General features: G+C 44.8%; 1 protein-coding gene across 3 annotated transcripts in view; it reads right to left on the reverse strand.

Moving 5' to 3' along the window:
- The window catches only part of DTNB (dystrobrevin beta), a 505,091-nt gene that overhangs the window by 485,678 nt on the left and 2,551 nt on the right, over positions 1–16,862 (reverse strand). The window contains exon 1 of one of the 3 annotated variants that reach the window (XM_068143069.1): positions 15,052–15,071. The exons of the other annotated variants lie outside the window; for them this stretch is intronic. Coding sequence (XP_067999170.1) covers positions 15,052–15,071 — 20 coding nt within the window. Of the gene's footprint in view, positions 1–15,051; positions 15,072–16,862 lie in introns of those variants that run through there. 3 annotated transcript variants of the gene reach the window in all.

The raw sequence follows: 16,862 nt of genomic DNA on the forward strand, positions 1-16,862 counted from the left end.
CAAAGGAAGAATCAACGAGACATCTACGGTGCACGAACCCTGAGATCCCTGAGAGCCCTGAGTCAACTAAGAGACCCTGAGAATCCCTGTTTCCCTTTTCTCCGCTTCGTCGGCGAAGAAATGAACTGTTTTCCATTTTTCTCATTTTCTGATTTTCTTGGACTTTTGAATCATCTACATCTGAGCATAGCCGGAATGGACTATGAACTTTACTCACGAACTGTAAATATCATTTTGGATTGGATGGACAGTGTGAACAGCCAATGAAATTGTTTAGAAGGGGTGGACTGTGACCAGTTGACGTTGCCCCCTTAAGAAAGGGAATATGGTGGACGGAAGTTGGTAAACGGAAAGAATAATCTAAACTAATTTCATTGGAAGAGTTGGAGGAAGCACCTTCTGAACTGGGAATGAGCTGGGAGTGAACTGGGCACTCCGGCACTCTATCTTCAGTCTTGTCTTGCTTCCGCCTCTCCACAGTGCAGCAGCTCTCTCTCTGCTCGGCTTTCTGCCAAGGCCTCGGCCTTGAAGACCAGATAAAGGCCGGTATTAACTCCCTTCCAATTAACACGAACTGCTTCTAACATTTTTTTTTTCTCTCTTTTCTCTCTCTTTCTATCCCACTCTGGGGAAAGGGGGAGAGAGGGGAGAGCGGAGGTGGGGAACCCCCTGTGCTGAGGGGGGTTACTCTCATTTCTGTGTTACTCTGTTGTATATCTTTGTATATATTGTAAATATTGTAAATTTGTAAATATTCCCCTGCATATCCTTCATTGCTTTGTAAATATAAAGCTCCACTGCTTTGCTAATTCAGCTTGTGAGTTTTTTTTCCTTTCCCTTCAATTTTTCTTTCCCTTTACTTTACAAGGGGGAAGGGAGGAGGCTTCTTGGCCCTACCCTTCCAACCCACTAAAGCAAAGGAAGTGTTCAAGAAGGGAGAAAAAATCATTCAAATACTCTTAAAGGCTGGGTTTGCTATAAAGAAAAGCAAAGTCAAAGGACCTGCGCAAGAAATTCAGTTCTTGGGAATAAAGTGGCAGGATGGACGCCGTCATGTACCTATGGACGTGGTCAACAAGATAACAGCCATGTCTCCACCGTCCAACAAGAAAGAGACACAATCCTTTCTAGGCCTTGTGGGGTTCTGGAAAATGCATGTTCCAGGCTACAGTCAGCTTGTCAGCCCTCTCTATCGAGTAACTCGAAAGAAGAATCAATTTGAATGGGGTAGTGAGCAGCAACAAGCTTTCGAACAGATCAAACAAGAGATAGCTCGTGCAGTGGCACTTGGGCCCATTCGCACAGGACCATCGGTGCAGAATATCCTTTACACCGCAGCTGGGGAGCATGGTCTCACTTGGAGTCTCTGGCAGAAGACACCAGGTGAAACCCGAGGTCGGCCATTGGGATTTTGGAGTAGAGGATATCGAGGATCAGAAGCCCACTATACACCAACTGAGAAGGAGATCTTAGCAGCCTATGAGGGAGTTCGAGCTGCATCAGAAGTAGTGGGTACAGAAGCAACTCTCCTCTTAGCACCAAGGCTGCCTGTGCTGCATTGGATGTTCAGAAGAAACATCCCTTCTACTCATCATGCCACCAGTGCTACATGGAGTAAGTGGGTAGCACTGATTACACAGCGAGCTCGACTGGGAAAACCAAACCACCCAGGAATTCTGGAAGAGATTATGGACTGGCCAGAAGGTAGGGATTTTGGAGCATCGCCTGAGGAAGTGGTTCGTGCCCAAGAGGCACCACTATACAACGAGTTACCTGAAGATGAAAGGCCTTATGCTCTGTTTACTGATGGATCATGTCGTGCAGTAGGAAGCCATCAGAAGTGGAAAGCTGCTGTATGGAGTCCTACACGACAAGTTGTTGAGACTACTGAAGGAGAAGGTGAATCGAGTCAATATGCAGAGGTGAAAGCCATCCAACTTGCTCTAGAAATTGCTGAAAGAGAAAAGTGGCCAGTACTTTATCTTTACACAGATTCTTAGATGGTGGCTAATGCCTTGTGGGGATAGCTACAGCAGTGGAAGAAGACCAATTGGCAACGCAGGGGCAAGCCTATTTGGGCTGCCTCACTGTGGCAGGACATTGCTGCTCGGGTGGAGAACATGCCTCTGAGGGTACGTCATGTTGATGCTCACGTACCTAAGAGTTATGCTAATGAAAAACAATGAGCATGCAGACAAGGCTGCCAGGATTGATATAGCTCAAGTGGATCTAGACTGGGAGTGAAAAGGTGAACTGTTTGTAGCTCGATGGGCCCATGAAACATCAGGACATCTAGGGAGAGATGCTACGTACAGGTGGGCTCGTGACCGAGGGGTGGACTTGACCATGGAAGCCATCACACAGGTCACACATGACTGTGAAACCTGTGCTGCCATCAAGAGGGCCACCAGAGCCAAGTCTCCCTGGAACAGAGGCGGTGGCTGGGTCTTCGCTATGGTGAGGCCTGGCAGATTGACTATATTGGACCACTGCCACGAACACACCAAGGCAAGCGCTACATCCTCACCATGGTAGAAGCAACTACAAGCTGGTTAGAAACATACCCTGTAAATCATGCTACTGCCCGGAACACTATCTTAGGCCTTGAAAGGCAAATTCTGTGGCGGCACGGTACCCCTGAACGGATCGAGTCTGACAACGGGACTCACTTCAGGAACAATGCCATCAGCTCCTGGGCCAAGAAACATGGCATCGAATGGGTGTATCACATTCCCTATCACCCACAAGCCTCTGGGAAGGTTGAAAGATATAATGGACTGTTAAAGACTATGCTGAAAGCATTGGGTAATGGAGCATGGAGGCACTGGGATGCAAATTTAGCAGAAGCCACTTGGCTGGTTAATTCTTGAAGATCTGCTAACTGTCCTGGTCCTGCCCAAACAGAACCCTTGCACACTGTGGGGGGAGATAAAGTCCCTGTAGTACACATGGGAAAGTGGCTAGGAAAGGCAGTGTGGGTTGCTCCTCCCATGGGGAAAGGCAAACGCATTCGTGGGATTGTCTTTGCTCAGGGGCCTGGATGTACATGGTGGGTAACGAAAAGAAATGGGGAGACTCAGTGTGTGCCTCAAAGAGACCTAAAACTGGGAGAAAGGTAATTTGGAATGTGAATAATGTGAGTTGCATGTTGCAGAAAGTAATGAAGTAAGAAGAACCTAGACTGATGGAGTTTTGCAAGGATCAAGAATGACACAGTGGTTGAGACCAGCTGGAGTTGGTGTCCAAGAACAGAATATTCTGCTTCTCCTGTCTTGAATATTCCCAAGTGACATCTGCAGGAGCAGAAAAAACTTTCTTCAAGAGAGGACTGAGACATTGATATAAGTCTCTATATGTTGGAGTATTGAGATAGTTTAAGTATGTAGATCAGGTTGTGAATGTAAGCAAGAAATTTTTTGTGTTCTTTTGTTATTTTGGTGTAAGAATCAAATGAGATGGTTAAATGTATTGAAATGCGTAGAACCTGAGATTGATGCAAATGGTATGGAATAAGGGGTGGAGATTGTATTGGGTTGAACTGAGGTGGAGTTAATTCTCCTCACAGCATTGTTCTAGGGCTGTGGGTTTTTGCAGCAGTAGTCGATAACACAGCAGTGTTTTGGCTACGGCTGAATCCAGTATCCGAGCTGTGTCCTTTTGTAGGAAAGCAGAAAGTATCTATGGAAGGTTTCAGGACGAGAAAGAACAACAGGCCACTGATACTGGAAGGATGGCTTGATGATAAAGAAGAGCTGACCGTGGTAAACAACCTGACGTGCCAGACAAGAGGACGCTTGTCTCCATGCTGGAGAAGACCAACCTGATATGGGATGAAGATAACAATGGACAGCTGCATATCAAAGGAGAAAACCCAATTAGCAGCAGTGGTGCAAGAATGTCAGGGAATTGCTTACCCTGCTCGATTTTTCCTATATAAGCTGCTTGTTCTGTACCAATAAACGATTCCTGCCTCACCAACATGGGAGTCCGTGCATGCTTTCCGAAAAAATGGCGCCCGTATCGGGAATTTCAGTGAGGTCTTTGTCCAGACTCACCCTCGGATTGCACCCCCAGTGAGCTGAACAGGAGAAGTGAGAAAACGACGCGTCCATCCCCTACACTTGCAGGTCAGGTACGGGGACTGCGGCCGGGGAAGAATATGGGCCAGGGAGCCACGAGATCACAGCAATTGCACCATGACGTGCTTATGCGAATTATCAAAGAGCAAGGGTACAGACTGAGCTCTCAAAAACTTACCCTTCTTTTGCTGTGGATAAATCGCAATTGCCCCTGGTATCCTGAATCAGGGACATACGAATTAACAGAGTGGAACAGGGTTGGAGAGACCCTCTCAGAAGCACAAAAATCCGGGGATGATTTTTCACCGGACATTTTAATAACGTGGCGCATACTATGGCTAGCGCTGACCACGCTAATGAGTAAATCTAACAGCACTTCACCCTCGGGGACTCTAAATACTCCCATTACCCGTGCGGGCCCTCAGAAGCAGGATGAGCTTCCTACAAACAACACAACACAGGCAGAAGCACGCGGTGTTGCCGCAGGGCACACGGGGGAGGAAAGAATAGGCACTGATGACCCGCTAATGAGAGCACGGTCACAAAAGCTCCTAGTTCAACAGCGAAAGAGGCCGTTTGACGTGCCCCTTAAGAAGTCTAAGACATTGCCTGATGCAAATGCAAAATACGGGGACAGAGGCTCTGATTCAGACCCAGAGCCGCATGATCCTTTCGATCAGGGCTCCACCGCTACAGAAAAGCAGCCAGGTTTATATCCACAGGTACCTCCGCTTAAGGCAGCCGTCGCAGCTACAGAAGGAGCAAATCCTCAAGCGGAGCAGAAGAAACAAAGAAAACCAGATGCAAAGTTAAAACCAACTCAAGTAACTGATGAAAAACTAATTTCTTTTGATTCTGACAGCTCCGTTACTCAAGAATCGCTCGACAAATCAAACCAGCCACTTTTCCAACCCACAGCACCAAGTTTATCTTCCTCTCTTCCCTTAAATACCACTACTGAAGTTCTTAACTCTGTTCCCTATCCCTTTCCTTTTCCAGCAGGTTTTTACCCTCAGCCTCATTCGGTTCCTATACCCCAGCAGGCGGGGGCTTTGTCTACCCCCCAGCCACCTTATGGAGGTGTTTGTGTACCTCCTGCCGCTACTATAAGTAATATGGGGGTGAGGGATAACGGGATGCTTTATCAAGGAGGCAATGTGCAGGATAGCGTTAAAATGTCTAATGGATTGTTGATTAATGAACATGAACAAGAAGACACAGTCTCAGGCTGCGCCAGGGGAGGTTCAGGTTGGATGTTAGGAAGAAGTTCTATACAGAAAGAGTGATTGCGCTATGGAATGGGTTGCCCGGGGAGGTGGTGGAGTCGCCGTCATTGAAGGTGTTCAGGAGACTTGATGGGGTGCTTGGTGCCATGGGTTAGCTGTTTGGGTGGGTTGGATTGGTTGATGGGTTGGACACGATGATCTTGAAGGTCTCTTCCAACCTGGTTTGGTTTATTCTAATAAAGTTTATTCTAATGTTCCAAGTGTAGCTACACGATTGCAGATTTCAATTTCTGATGTTTTGATGGATAAAGATGATAAGGGTTTTATAAATACAGAAATGTTACAGATGCATGCGATGCCAGTAGTGATGGAAAACAGACCAGGAGGTGGGAATGCTCCCGTGTATCAGTCTCTGTCCTATGATATCTTAACAGAACTAAAACATCATTTTGAATCCCCCCTTTGTCTCCTGGTGGGTCAGAAGAAAGGCATTCAAACAGAAGCGATAGATGGACTAGCCACGAGGCAATTAGAAGTGGTTGTGAGTTGCTGGCCTGAGCCCAAGGACAGGGCTGAACCCACTGCTCTCCTCTTGGTAGGACCATTAGGTGAGGGGAGTGGTGTGCCTCCCAGAGCGGCTAAGGGCTTCTCCCCTAAGTGGTGAGCAGGGGGGTGAAGCGTGATCCAGCAGCTCACCAAAAAATTGTAAAAGGACCCAGGTGAAATCATTAAGGACAGAAAAAAAAATTTAAAAAAAAATTTAAAAAAAAAGGAGAAAAAAAACCAAGGAAAAAAAAAGAAAGAAAGGAAAAAAAAAAAAAGAGAAAAAAAAAAAGGGGTGTGTGTGTGAAACCTGGCAGTAGCAGTTTTGTATGTTTTGAGGTTGTGTTTCTCATTTAAACTCTAATGTTGAAGATTCCTTGATGTATTGTCAGAAGGACTTGCCTTGTCACAATATAAAAGACCTCTCATGTAAAGGCATTTTAGTAGAACATGTACTATGTAGTTCCTTTGCTACTGTGTGTACTACCCACCCATATGTATTAGGAATAGGCATTGATTGTATAATCTATAACGAATCAAGCATATATCATCTTAGTTGTAGCAATATTAGTTTTAAGACTTGTATTATTGATAAAGACATTGATCAGCGGAGCATGATTATTCCATTCCGAAGAAGGGCAGAGGTATGGATTCCAGTGAATATGACAAGAGGATGGGAGAGTGAGAATGGATTGGACCATGTTATCAGGCTATTAGACCAGGGACTAAAAGACTCTAGAAAAAGGGCAAAAAGATTTGTGGGATGGTTAATTTTTGCTATAATATCAGCTGTCATAATATTAGCATCTGCTGCTGCTTCAGTTACAGCTTTGACAAAGGGCATACAAACTGCAGACACAGTGAGAACTTTATTAACCAATGTGACAAATGATTTGCAGATGCAGGAGGCTATCGATGAGGAAATAATGGCAAGGCTATATGCACTTGAAGCCAGCATTGTTTGGTTAGGAGACCAACAAGCTGCCTTGCAGACCCATATGATGCTGCAGTGCGATTGGGAATATCATAAGAAGGACATGTGTGTAACATCCTTGTCTTGGAATGACTCTCAGCATGATTGGAACTCAGTAAGATCACACTTACAAGGGGCCTTCGATAGCTCCTTGAAATATAATGTCCAAACATTGAAGCATCAGCTGGAACTGCAATTAGCAAATATACAACAGGTGTGGATTGATTCAACATGGCAAGCACTGAACAAAGATCTTAGCTGGTCGAATCCAAAAAATTGGTTCTCAGGTCTGAATCTACGAGTGTGGGTTATATGTGGAATCCTGGTAGTGAATGGTATTGTAATTGTGGTGTTAATGGTATTTGTAATCATAGCTTTTAGGAATACGAGGATGGTCAGGACACAAGTGATGGCTGCTGTTTTAAACAATATAAAAATGGGGAGTTGTAGGAAAGCAGAAAGTATCTATGGAAGGTTTCAGGACGAGAAAGAACAACAGGCCACTGATACTGGAAGGATGGCTTGATGATAAAGAAGAGCTGACCGTGGTAAACAACCTGACGTGCCAGACAAGAGGACGCTTGTCTCCATGCTGGAGAAGACCAACCTGATATGGGATGAAGATAACAATGGACAGCTGCATATCAAAGGAGAAAACCCAATTAGCAGCAGTGGTGCAAGAATGTCAGGGAATTGCTTACCCTGCTCGATTTTTCCTATATAAGCTGCTTGTTCTGTACCAATAAACGATTCCTGCCTCACCAACATGGGAGTCCGTGCATGCTTTCCGAAATCCTTTCAACATTTCCCTGCCCCAAGAGTACATTGATGGGTGGGCAAGATCTTAGGAGGGGACACAACTGAGCCAGCTGACTCAGACTGGCCAAAGAGGTATTCCATACCATATGAGGTCAGCTCAGGTATAAGAAGGAAGTGAAAGAAGGAAGTTTGGGGATTCGTCCATGGCGTTTATCCTCCCAAGGAACCACCAAGCTTAGAGAGCCCTACTTCCCGAGACCGACCACTGTCCTGCTGATGGGAAGTAGAGACTAACATCTCTCTCTCTCTGCTTTCTTTTGCTTCCGCACGGTCTATTTGCTGTTTGCTTATTAGTGTTATTAAATTGCTCCTATCTTATTCCCCGGCTTCTGTTATATTTTCTTTCCCTTCTTCCCCTGTTCACTTAAGAGGGGGAGTGATAGAGCGGCTTGGTGGGTATCTGGCCTCCAGGCCAGAGCTAAACTACCACAGTCCTTTGACTGTTCTCAGTTTGCTCAGTTTCTGTTCTCAGTTGCCTCTTCTAAGTATTCAGATGAGAGGCTGTGCCTGTTGAAAATTAACAAGACACTGTAATGGTAATTTATTTGTACTTTTAAGTGTGTGTCTATAACCTTATGTATAAATGCATTTTTTTAAAGGATTGGTTTTTACTGTAATGGGAAGATAAGCCTCAAGTTCCATGAGAGATCTAAGATTTATTGACATTCATAGTGCTGACAATCAGCAGGGAATTATCTGCACTGCAGTAATGGCAGTCACTAAAGAAACACAGTTTAATTATAGTTAAATAATACCAGAACAAAATCATTAAATGATAACAGTTATTAGTGGCTGGAAGGCTGTACAGCAGAAAAGGATCTGGGGGTGCTGGTCAACAGCAACTGAAGATAAGCCATTGTGTGCCCAGGTGGCCAAGAAGGCTAATGGAATCCTGGCTTGGATCAGCAATAGTGTGGCCAGCAAGACCAGTGCATGGATAGTCCTCCTGTACTGGGCACTGGTGAGGCCACATCTCAAATTCTAGTTTCAGTTTGGGGCCCCTCACAACAAGAAGGGCATTGAGGTGCTTAGGCATGTCCAGAGAGGAACAAGAAAGCTGGTGAAGGGTCTAGAGCACAAGTCTTGTGAGGAACAGCTGAGGTACTGAGGGTTACTCAGCCTGGAAAAAAGGGGGCTCAGGAAGTTGGAGCCAGGTTTGTTTCTTTACCCAGGTAACAAGTGACAGAACAAGAGGAAACAGCCTCAAGTTGTGCCAGGGGAGCTTTAGGCTGGGCATGAGGAACAATTTCTTTCCCAAAAGGGTTGTCAAGGCCTGCAACTGGCTGCCCAGGGCAGTGGTGGAGTCCCCAACCCTGAAGATTTAACAGCTGTGTAGATGTGGTGAAGGTTTAACAACAGACTTGGTAATGCTAGGCTAATGGTTGGACTCTAAGATCTTAAAGGTCTTTTCCAGTGTAAACCATTCTCCTGTTCTGTGATTTGTTTACATTTGTTGCAATGTAATGCTCACCTTAAAGCACAACAAATGCAGTACTTCACAAAACTACAGCTGAGTAGGTTTGATGCAAACCTTCAAAAAGTTTACCTTCAAAAAGTTGTGCTTTATCCACTCAGCTTCTCCCTCTTTCAATAGCTACAGCAACACTGCTTCACCACTAACATCTATGACAGTTTTAACATATAAACTAATTTATAAATTCCATACCAATAAGAGTGAAGAATTACAGACAGTCACCATCTAAAACATCTTCAGTAGCACCATGAGCTGAAACATTTTTCTTCTTTGTCTTGTTTTCTTTTTCCTTTTCCTGTTTATATTCCTTGCTGGTTTAACAGTTCTCCCTATTCTTTACCTTCAAAAGGTCTCTCCCACGCTCCCCACAGATGCATGCATGAGATATGTGCACCTGGCTAGATCAAAACCAATGAGAGAAATCTAAAGCAAAACCTAATGACTGTTTTCCCCTTGCCTTGCTCCAACAGGTTCAGCCACTGATGACTCCAGACCACTCATTTCTGGGGTTCATCAGCACACTTGCAGCTTCAGCACAAACCCAACATGAGCAAGCCACTCTGCAGACTGTTAGGCCAATACTACAGGACCTATCTTAACAGGTTTTGCTCTTCTTGGAGCTCATCAGCTGTAGGTAACGGCCTAAAGCAGCAGCTTTTCCTCCTCAAATGGAAGGGAGGGAGACAGGCTGTGGAACCAATCTCAGCCAATGCAGCTGCCTTATTTCTGCACTAACTACAGCCATCATCTGAGAGAACACACTTCTGTGCTTCCCTAGCTGCCACCATACATGAAGCTGGCTGAATGGTCTAAAGCACAAGTGAGGAATGGCTGAGGGAACTGGGGTTGTTTAACCTGGAGAAAAGGAGGCTTGTGAGAGACCTCCTTCTCTACAACTCCCTGAAAGGAAGTTGGAACCAGGTTGGTCTCTTGTCCCAAGGAACAAGCAATAGGATAAGAGGAAATGGCACCAAGTTGCACCAGGGGAGGTATAGGTTAAACATGAGGAATAATTTCTTCCTCAAAAGGGTTGTCAAGCCCTTGAACAGGCTGCCCAGGGCAGTGGTGGAGTCCCCATCCCTGGAGGGGTTTAAAAGCCATGTAGATGAGGCCTGGGGGACATGGTTTAGTGGTGATGTGGCAGTGCTGGGCTAATGGTTAGGCTTGGTGATCCTAAATGTCTCATCCAACCTTAAAGACTGTATGATTCTACATTGACTTCCTGCATCAGAGGCCATACACTGAAACTCTGTCATTTGAGTTTTGTATCTGCAATTCCAGGTGCTTCCTCACTGCTTTTTGATTATTCCAAGTCACTAAATCAGCTCCTTGGTGAGAGATGGTTTGGTTTTATTGCTTGAAATTCAATTTTTGTTTATTTTATATTTCCACCCTTAAGATAATACTCCAAAGGCAATTCTGATATTCATGATTTGATAATCCTTTAAGGACAACAGTTTGCACTGAAGCACAGCCTCATTAGCCAAAGAGAAGAGCACAGAAATAGAAGTTGATTTATGAACTACTAAATTTGAGTTTGTTCAGAGTCTCACTGTTGCATTTTACCAGCAGAAATAATATTTGATGTCAGGGATATGAGGAAAGGCTGAGGGAGCTGGGTATCTTCAGCTTGGAGGAGACTGAGGGGTGGCCTCATTCATGTTTATGAAGATGTGAAAGGCAGTGTCAGCAGGATAGAGCCAGGCTCTGCTCAGTGATGTCCAGTGATAAAACTAGGGGCAGTGGGTGCAAGCTGGACCACAAGAGCTTCCACACAAACATAAAGAAAAACATTTTCACTGTGAGGGTGACAGAACACTGGAACAGGCTGTCCAGAGAGGTTGTGGACTCTCCTTCTCTGCAGACATTCAAAACCTACCTGGATGCATTCCTCTGTGACCTACTCAAGGTGACCCTGCTCTGGAAGTGGGGTTGGACTAGATTATTATTCAGGTCCCTTCCAATCCCTAACATTCTGTGATAGGAAGACTGCAGCTGCTGTGTGAGGGTCAAATTGTACTGTACCTGTTTATGTTCAGAAAGAACTTATAATGAAAAAAGAAATTCAGAATACTAGTTTGGAGGTTATCTTGATCTCAAATGTAGTTATTTCATTTTCAGTGAAGGAAGTTGAGTAACTTGGTGCTAATTTGCTAATTAGATGGAACATGTCTTCAGGGGTGGTTTAAAGAAAAGCTTTCATCCCTTGTCAGCTCCTTCACTCTTAAATATCTGAGCGAACCTTCCACTGGGATGAAAATACAGAATCAAAATCCAGGGCATGTCTGTACTTGCAGAAGTAGTTCTTGCTGTCCATCTGCTTTCATACTTCAATCATTTGCTTTGGGCTTCTAAACTTCTGTGGCTTCAACAGGCATTTGACTGAAGTAATTTAAAATCACTTCTAAATTGCCATAAATGCTTGGTTGAAGTATAAAAACACAATTTATTTATGATAGCAAGTTGCTTCATTTATTCTGCTCAGACAGATTTCAGTAAAAAGATTAAGTATTCTTATTTGGCTGCAAATCTGAGCAAAAAAAAAATCCACAAGGATTGATTTCATCCCCTCATCTCATTCTCTGTCCAAAATGCCTGAACGCTGTCTTACTCATTTCTCTGTCCTTCATTCCCTCTCAGTTCATATTCTGATCTCCCTTTTAGTGGCAGTCAGCATTAATATATCTAATTGATATGACTTCCTTCATCTCCCTATGCCTCCTAGTATTAAAAGAAACAATCTGGAAGTTTTATCAGGAGGACACATCTAACACAGACTAAAACTCAGGAAGACAAAAGATGAGCCTTTACTTATGCCAGTAGACTGATAACAGCTGCTTTTAAAGCTTATTTTAACCATTTCTGATAACTCTCCCAGTTTAATTCATTATTTTTAACACTGTTCCCATAGAACAGATGCATTCTATTTAAAATTTACTTAAGATAAACAATCAGTATCTCTCAACAACTGTAAGAGGTAAGTAAATGCAGCATAAGCAACTGTGCACCAAAGTCTTAAAAACACTCTAAAGTGTTACTTCAGTACCTACAGCAAGGGGAGTAACAGAGCACCCTCGAGATACAAAATGCATCTTCTAGTAGCAGTTTCCCAAACACTTAAAGGTCTGGATCTCTCACAGATTTTTAAAGATAAAAGCTTTTTTACAAGTACTGGACTCAAACACTTGAGTAAGAGCATTACTAGTCAAAAATTACTTCGGTGTAGAAGGGCACAAGTGAAAAACCCACTGGACTAAGGCTAAGAGGCTGGATTATCACCTTGCAGTGAAATTCTACAGAAGGCAATGGATCTTTACCTCATATAAAATAAAGTGGATCAAAAGCTACTCTTACAGAGGATTTTGCTAAAACACATAGAATAGAATAAACCAGGTTGGAAGAGACCTTCAAGATCATCGAGTCCAACGTATGATCCAACACCACCTAATCAACTAAACCATGGCACCAAGCACCCCATCAAGTCTCCTCCTAAACACCTATTATACAGTAAACTTCGCCTGTTCATTTCCAAGAATCAAGAAGTTTAGGAAGTAAAATTTAGTACTAAGAACTACACATTTCCCTATTCCATGCCTTGCCACTTCTATTTAAACTGAGATTTTTTTTCCAAGGCGTAAAATGCCATCTGTTCAGTTTGTACAGCATAGTGCATGCAGTAACACATCCACAACCAATCCTCACTGCTTCAACTCACTGCCATGGAAAACCACAGCACTGGTCTTAGCTCCAGGATGAGACCAGCAATCTTATCTTCCCACCTAGTAAAAAGTGATACTAGGTAAATTAATCAGAGATGGAACAAGGAACAGTATTCCAGCATGGGTTTCTTTGACAACCTCCAAAAGCTCTTTCAAAAGAGATGCTTTAAAATAGATGCTTTAAATGCTCCACATCAGCTCAAGATAAAATGAATTCCAGTCCAGGTAGAGCTCCAAACCATCTGAATTGTTGGAACACAGCAAGATTTCACCTCATGTATGTAACTATTTGCTCAAATGCCCAAAACAAAAATAAACCCTGAACCTTAACAAAACCCCTCCTAGCCACTTAAATCTGCAGGTTCCCAGAAATGCCTAGCAGAACACAAGAGAGACCTATAAACTCATCTCTTCCATAGAATGAAATATTTACTAGCAAAACTTGGAGTTACGTTTGCTCTTTTCTCTGTTAAACCAGGTTTTTCACCTAAACATGATCTCCTTCTATGATCAGGTGACCCATCTGGTGGACGTGGGGAGGCCTGTGGATGTGGCCTACCTGGACTTCAGCAAGGCCTTTGACACCGTCCCCCACAGCAAACTGCTGTCTAAGCTGTCAGCTCGTGGCTTGGACCACTACACTCTGTGCTGGGTTAGGAACTGGCTGGAGGGCCGAGCCCAGAGGGTGGTGGTGAATGGTGCCACATCCAGCTGGCAGCTAGTCACCAGTGGCATCCCCCAGGGATCAGTGCTGGGCCCCGTCCTCCTTAACATCTTCATTGATGATCTGGATGAGGGGGTCGAGTCAGTCATCGGCAAGTTTGCAGATGACACCAAGTTAGGAGCAGATGTTAGTCAGTTAGAGGGTAGAAAGGCTCTGCAGAGGGACCTCAACCAACTGGACAGATGGGCAGAATCCAATGGGATGGCATTTAACAAGTCCAAGTGCTGCACTTTGGCCACCGCAATCCCATGCAGAGCTACAGGCTGGGGTCAGAGTGGCTGGAGAGCTCCCAAATGCAGAGGGACCTGGGGGTACTGATCGACAGCCGCCTGAACATGAGCCAGCAGTGTGCCCAGGTGACCAAGAGGGCCAATGGCATCCTGGCCTGCATTAGGAATAGTGTGGCCAGCAGGAGCAGGGAAGTCATTGTGCCCCTGTACTCTGCTTTGGTTAGGCCGCACCTTGAGTACTGTGTCCAGTTCTGGGCCCCTCAGTTTAAGAAGAACATTGAAACACTTGAGCGTGTCCAGAGAAGGGCAACAAGGCTGGTGAGAGGCCTTGAACACAAGCCCTATGAGGAGAGGCTGAGGGAGCTGGGATTGTTTAGCCTGGAGAAGAGGAGGCTCAGGGGTGACCTCATTGCCCTCTACAACTACCTGAAAGGTGGTTGTAGCCGGGAAGGGCTTGGTCTCTTCTCCCAGGTAACCAGCACCAGAACAAGGGGACACAGTCTCAAGCTGTGCCAGGGGAGGTTTAGATTCGAGGTGAGGAGGAAATTCTTCACCGAGCGAGTCGTTCCTCATTGGAATGGGCTGCCCAGGGAGGTGGTGGAGTCACCGTCCCTGGAGGCGTTCAAGAGGGGATTGGACATGGCACTTGGTGCCATGGTCTAGTCATGGGGTCTGTGTTGATAGGTTGGACTCTATGATCCTTGAAGTCATTTCCAACCTTAGTTATACTGTGATACTGTGAAAAACTTCTTGAGGCTGCTGGACCAGGCTGCCCACAGTGCTTGTGGAGTCTCCTTCCCTGGAGAAATTTCAAACCTACAGGAAAACTACCATCCTGGGCAACCTGCTGTAGGTGACTGCTTTAGCAGGGGGGTTGGACTAGATGATCTGCAGAACTCCCTTCCGAGCCCTCACCATGATGTGATCAAATATAAACAGAGTAAGGAATGCATGACCAGCAGGGTATCACACCTACAAGAACACTGAACAAATGCAAACTGACCCTAATCTTTGGCTGGTCAGTGACAGCACAAAGCAGAAACATCACTCTCCTCCCAACCCATTCATGCTAGGAAAAGATAATACCATCATCTCCAGTTCTCTGTTGCTTACTCTGAGCAACCTGAGTTGATGATGCCCCTGTTCACTTCAGGAGGGTTGGACTAGATGAGCTTTAAATGTCCCTTTCAACCTAAAGCATTCTGTGATTTCATGATTTCTCCATCTTCACCAGAGTAATCCATGCAAGACCTTGCCTTCCCACCTCACTTCAGAGGTAATCATCTTGGATTACAAGTTTCAGCCACTGGAAAATGCTGCCACAAACTGCTCCTTTGGGAATCTGCAGAGATGGCAAATACCCATCACAGAGGTAGTGACAAACTCCTGGAACCATGAAGGACTTTTACTATCACAACTGAAATGAAAGAAAAAAACAACACAACCACAACACTTACTCAAGCATAATTCTTTACATAATGACAATTTTATGTCATATATTGAATTGTAGAACTATCCTCAACTTCACAAGTCTACAAAGTGATAATGTTTTTGAAGTTATGGAAGTTATTAAAATACTGTGAAAGTATAGAATAGGGAATTTACATTAATCTGAAAAGTACATCTGCCATTTCACAGAACCCCAGCATGGTGGGGCTTGGAAGGGATCTTTAGAAATCTAGTCCAACACCTGTGCTAAAGCAGGGTCACCCAGAGCAGAATGGGGAACAGGCAATGGGAAAATGAACACAGATATAGTCCCAGGTAGAAGAAAACATTCGTTTTATCTGAATTGCTAGAAACAGACACCACTTCCTTCAAAAATTTGGCCGTGCACAAACTAGTTGTCAAAACCACCAGTGCCTTCCTACTGACTCAGTGTTTCCCTTTATGTAATCATTCTACTCCAATATCAATAGATAAAAGATTAACCCACAATAATTAAAAGATAGGATTTCATAAACACTGCATAAAAGATGTACCATAAACAAACAAACTCAAAGAACCCTGTTGTGCTTTTTACAGAGCATCCTGCCTGTCACCACAGCAACTCTCTCCCTGGTGTAATTCTACCGTGCCCACCCAGCTTGGCTAATCCACTCTGCAGTCCCAGTGAGCCTCTCGTGACAAGCAGGCTTGCTCATTATGCAAAGCTTAAAAAAACCCACCAAACCCCAAAGCCTATTTCAGTTGCATTCATAACCAGATCAGGAAAGATTTTGATGTGTGTACTTCACAGCACACCCGCTTCCAAATGGCGTGCTGTCCACCCTGCTCTACAAGCTGTAGGATCACAACCACAGCTGTGGCTCAATGGAGATGAGTGACAAGTGGTGTCCCTTAAGGGTCCATAGTAGGACCAGTGCTTTTTAATACCTTCATCAATGACACAGTGGGATCAAGTGCACCCTCAGCAAGTTTGCAGGTTTGGGTAGGAAGGAAAGGACCATTAAAGGTCACTAGTCCAACTCCCCTGCAGTGAGCAGAGGTGACTTCAACTAGAGCAGGTTGCTTAGAGCCCTGTCCAATGTGACCTGGAATGGTTCCACTGATGGGTTATCTACTACTGCTATGGGCAACTCGGGTCAGTGTAACATGGAAGTCTACTGGATATGCCCTCTTAAATTGTGAGAGCACTTAACAAGTAGGCAAACTCCAGGATGACTTGGACATGATCTCTGGAGATCATCTAGTCCAACACCACTGCTAAAACAGGGTCACCCACAACAGGTTGCCAAGGGTCACCAATGTCCAAGTGGGTTAGGAATCTCTCCAGGGAAGGAGAACCCCACAACCTCTCTGAGCAGCCTGGTCCAGGGTTCCAGCATCCTCACAGGAAAGAATTTTCTCCTCATGTTCAGATGGAACTTCCTGGGTTCCAGTTTGTGCCTGTTGCCCCTTGTCCCATCGCTGGGCACCACTGAAAAGAGTTGGCTCCATCCTCTTCCACTGCCTCCCTACCCCCATTTAGCTATTTCTAACCACTGAGAGGATCCCCTCTAAGGCTGCTTTTCTCCAGCCTAAACAGCCCCAGGTCTCTCAGCTTCTCCTCATCAAGAGAGAGGCCTCAGCACC

The sequence above is a fragment of the Melanerpes formicivorus genome, unplaced genomic scaffold, assembly GCF_026170545.1.
Source record: "Melanerpes formicivorus ecotype bairdi unplaced genomic scaffold, bMelFor1.0.p_v2 SCAF_9, whole genome shotgun sequence".
In the NCBI taxonomy this organism is placed as follows: domain Eukaryota; kingdom Metazoa; phylum Chordata; class Aves; order Piciformes; family Picidae; genus Melanerpes; species Melanerpes formicivorus.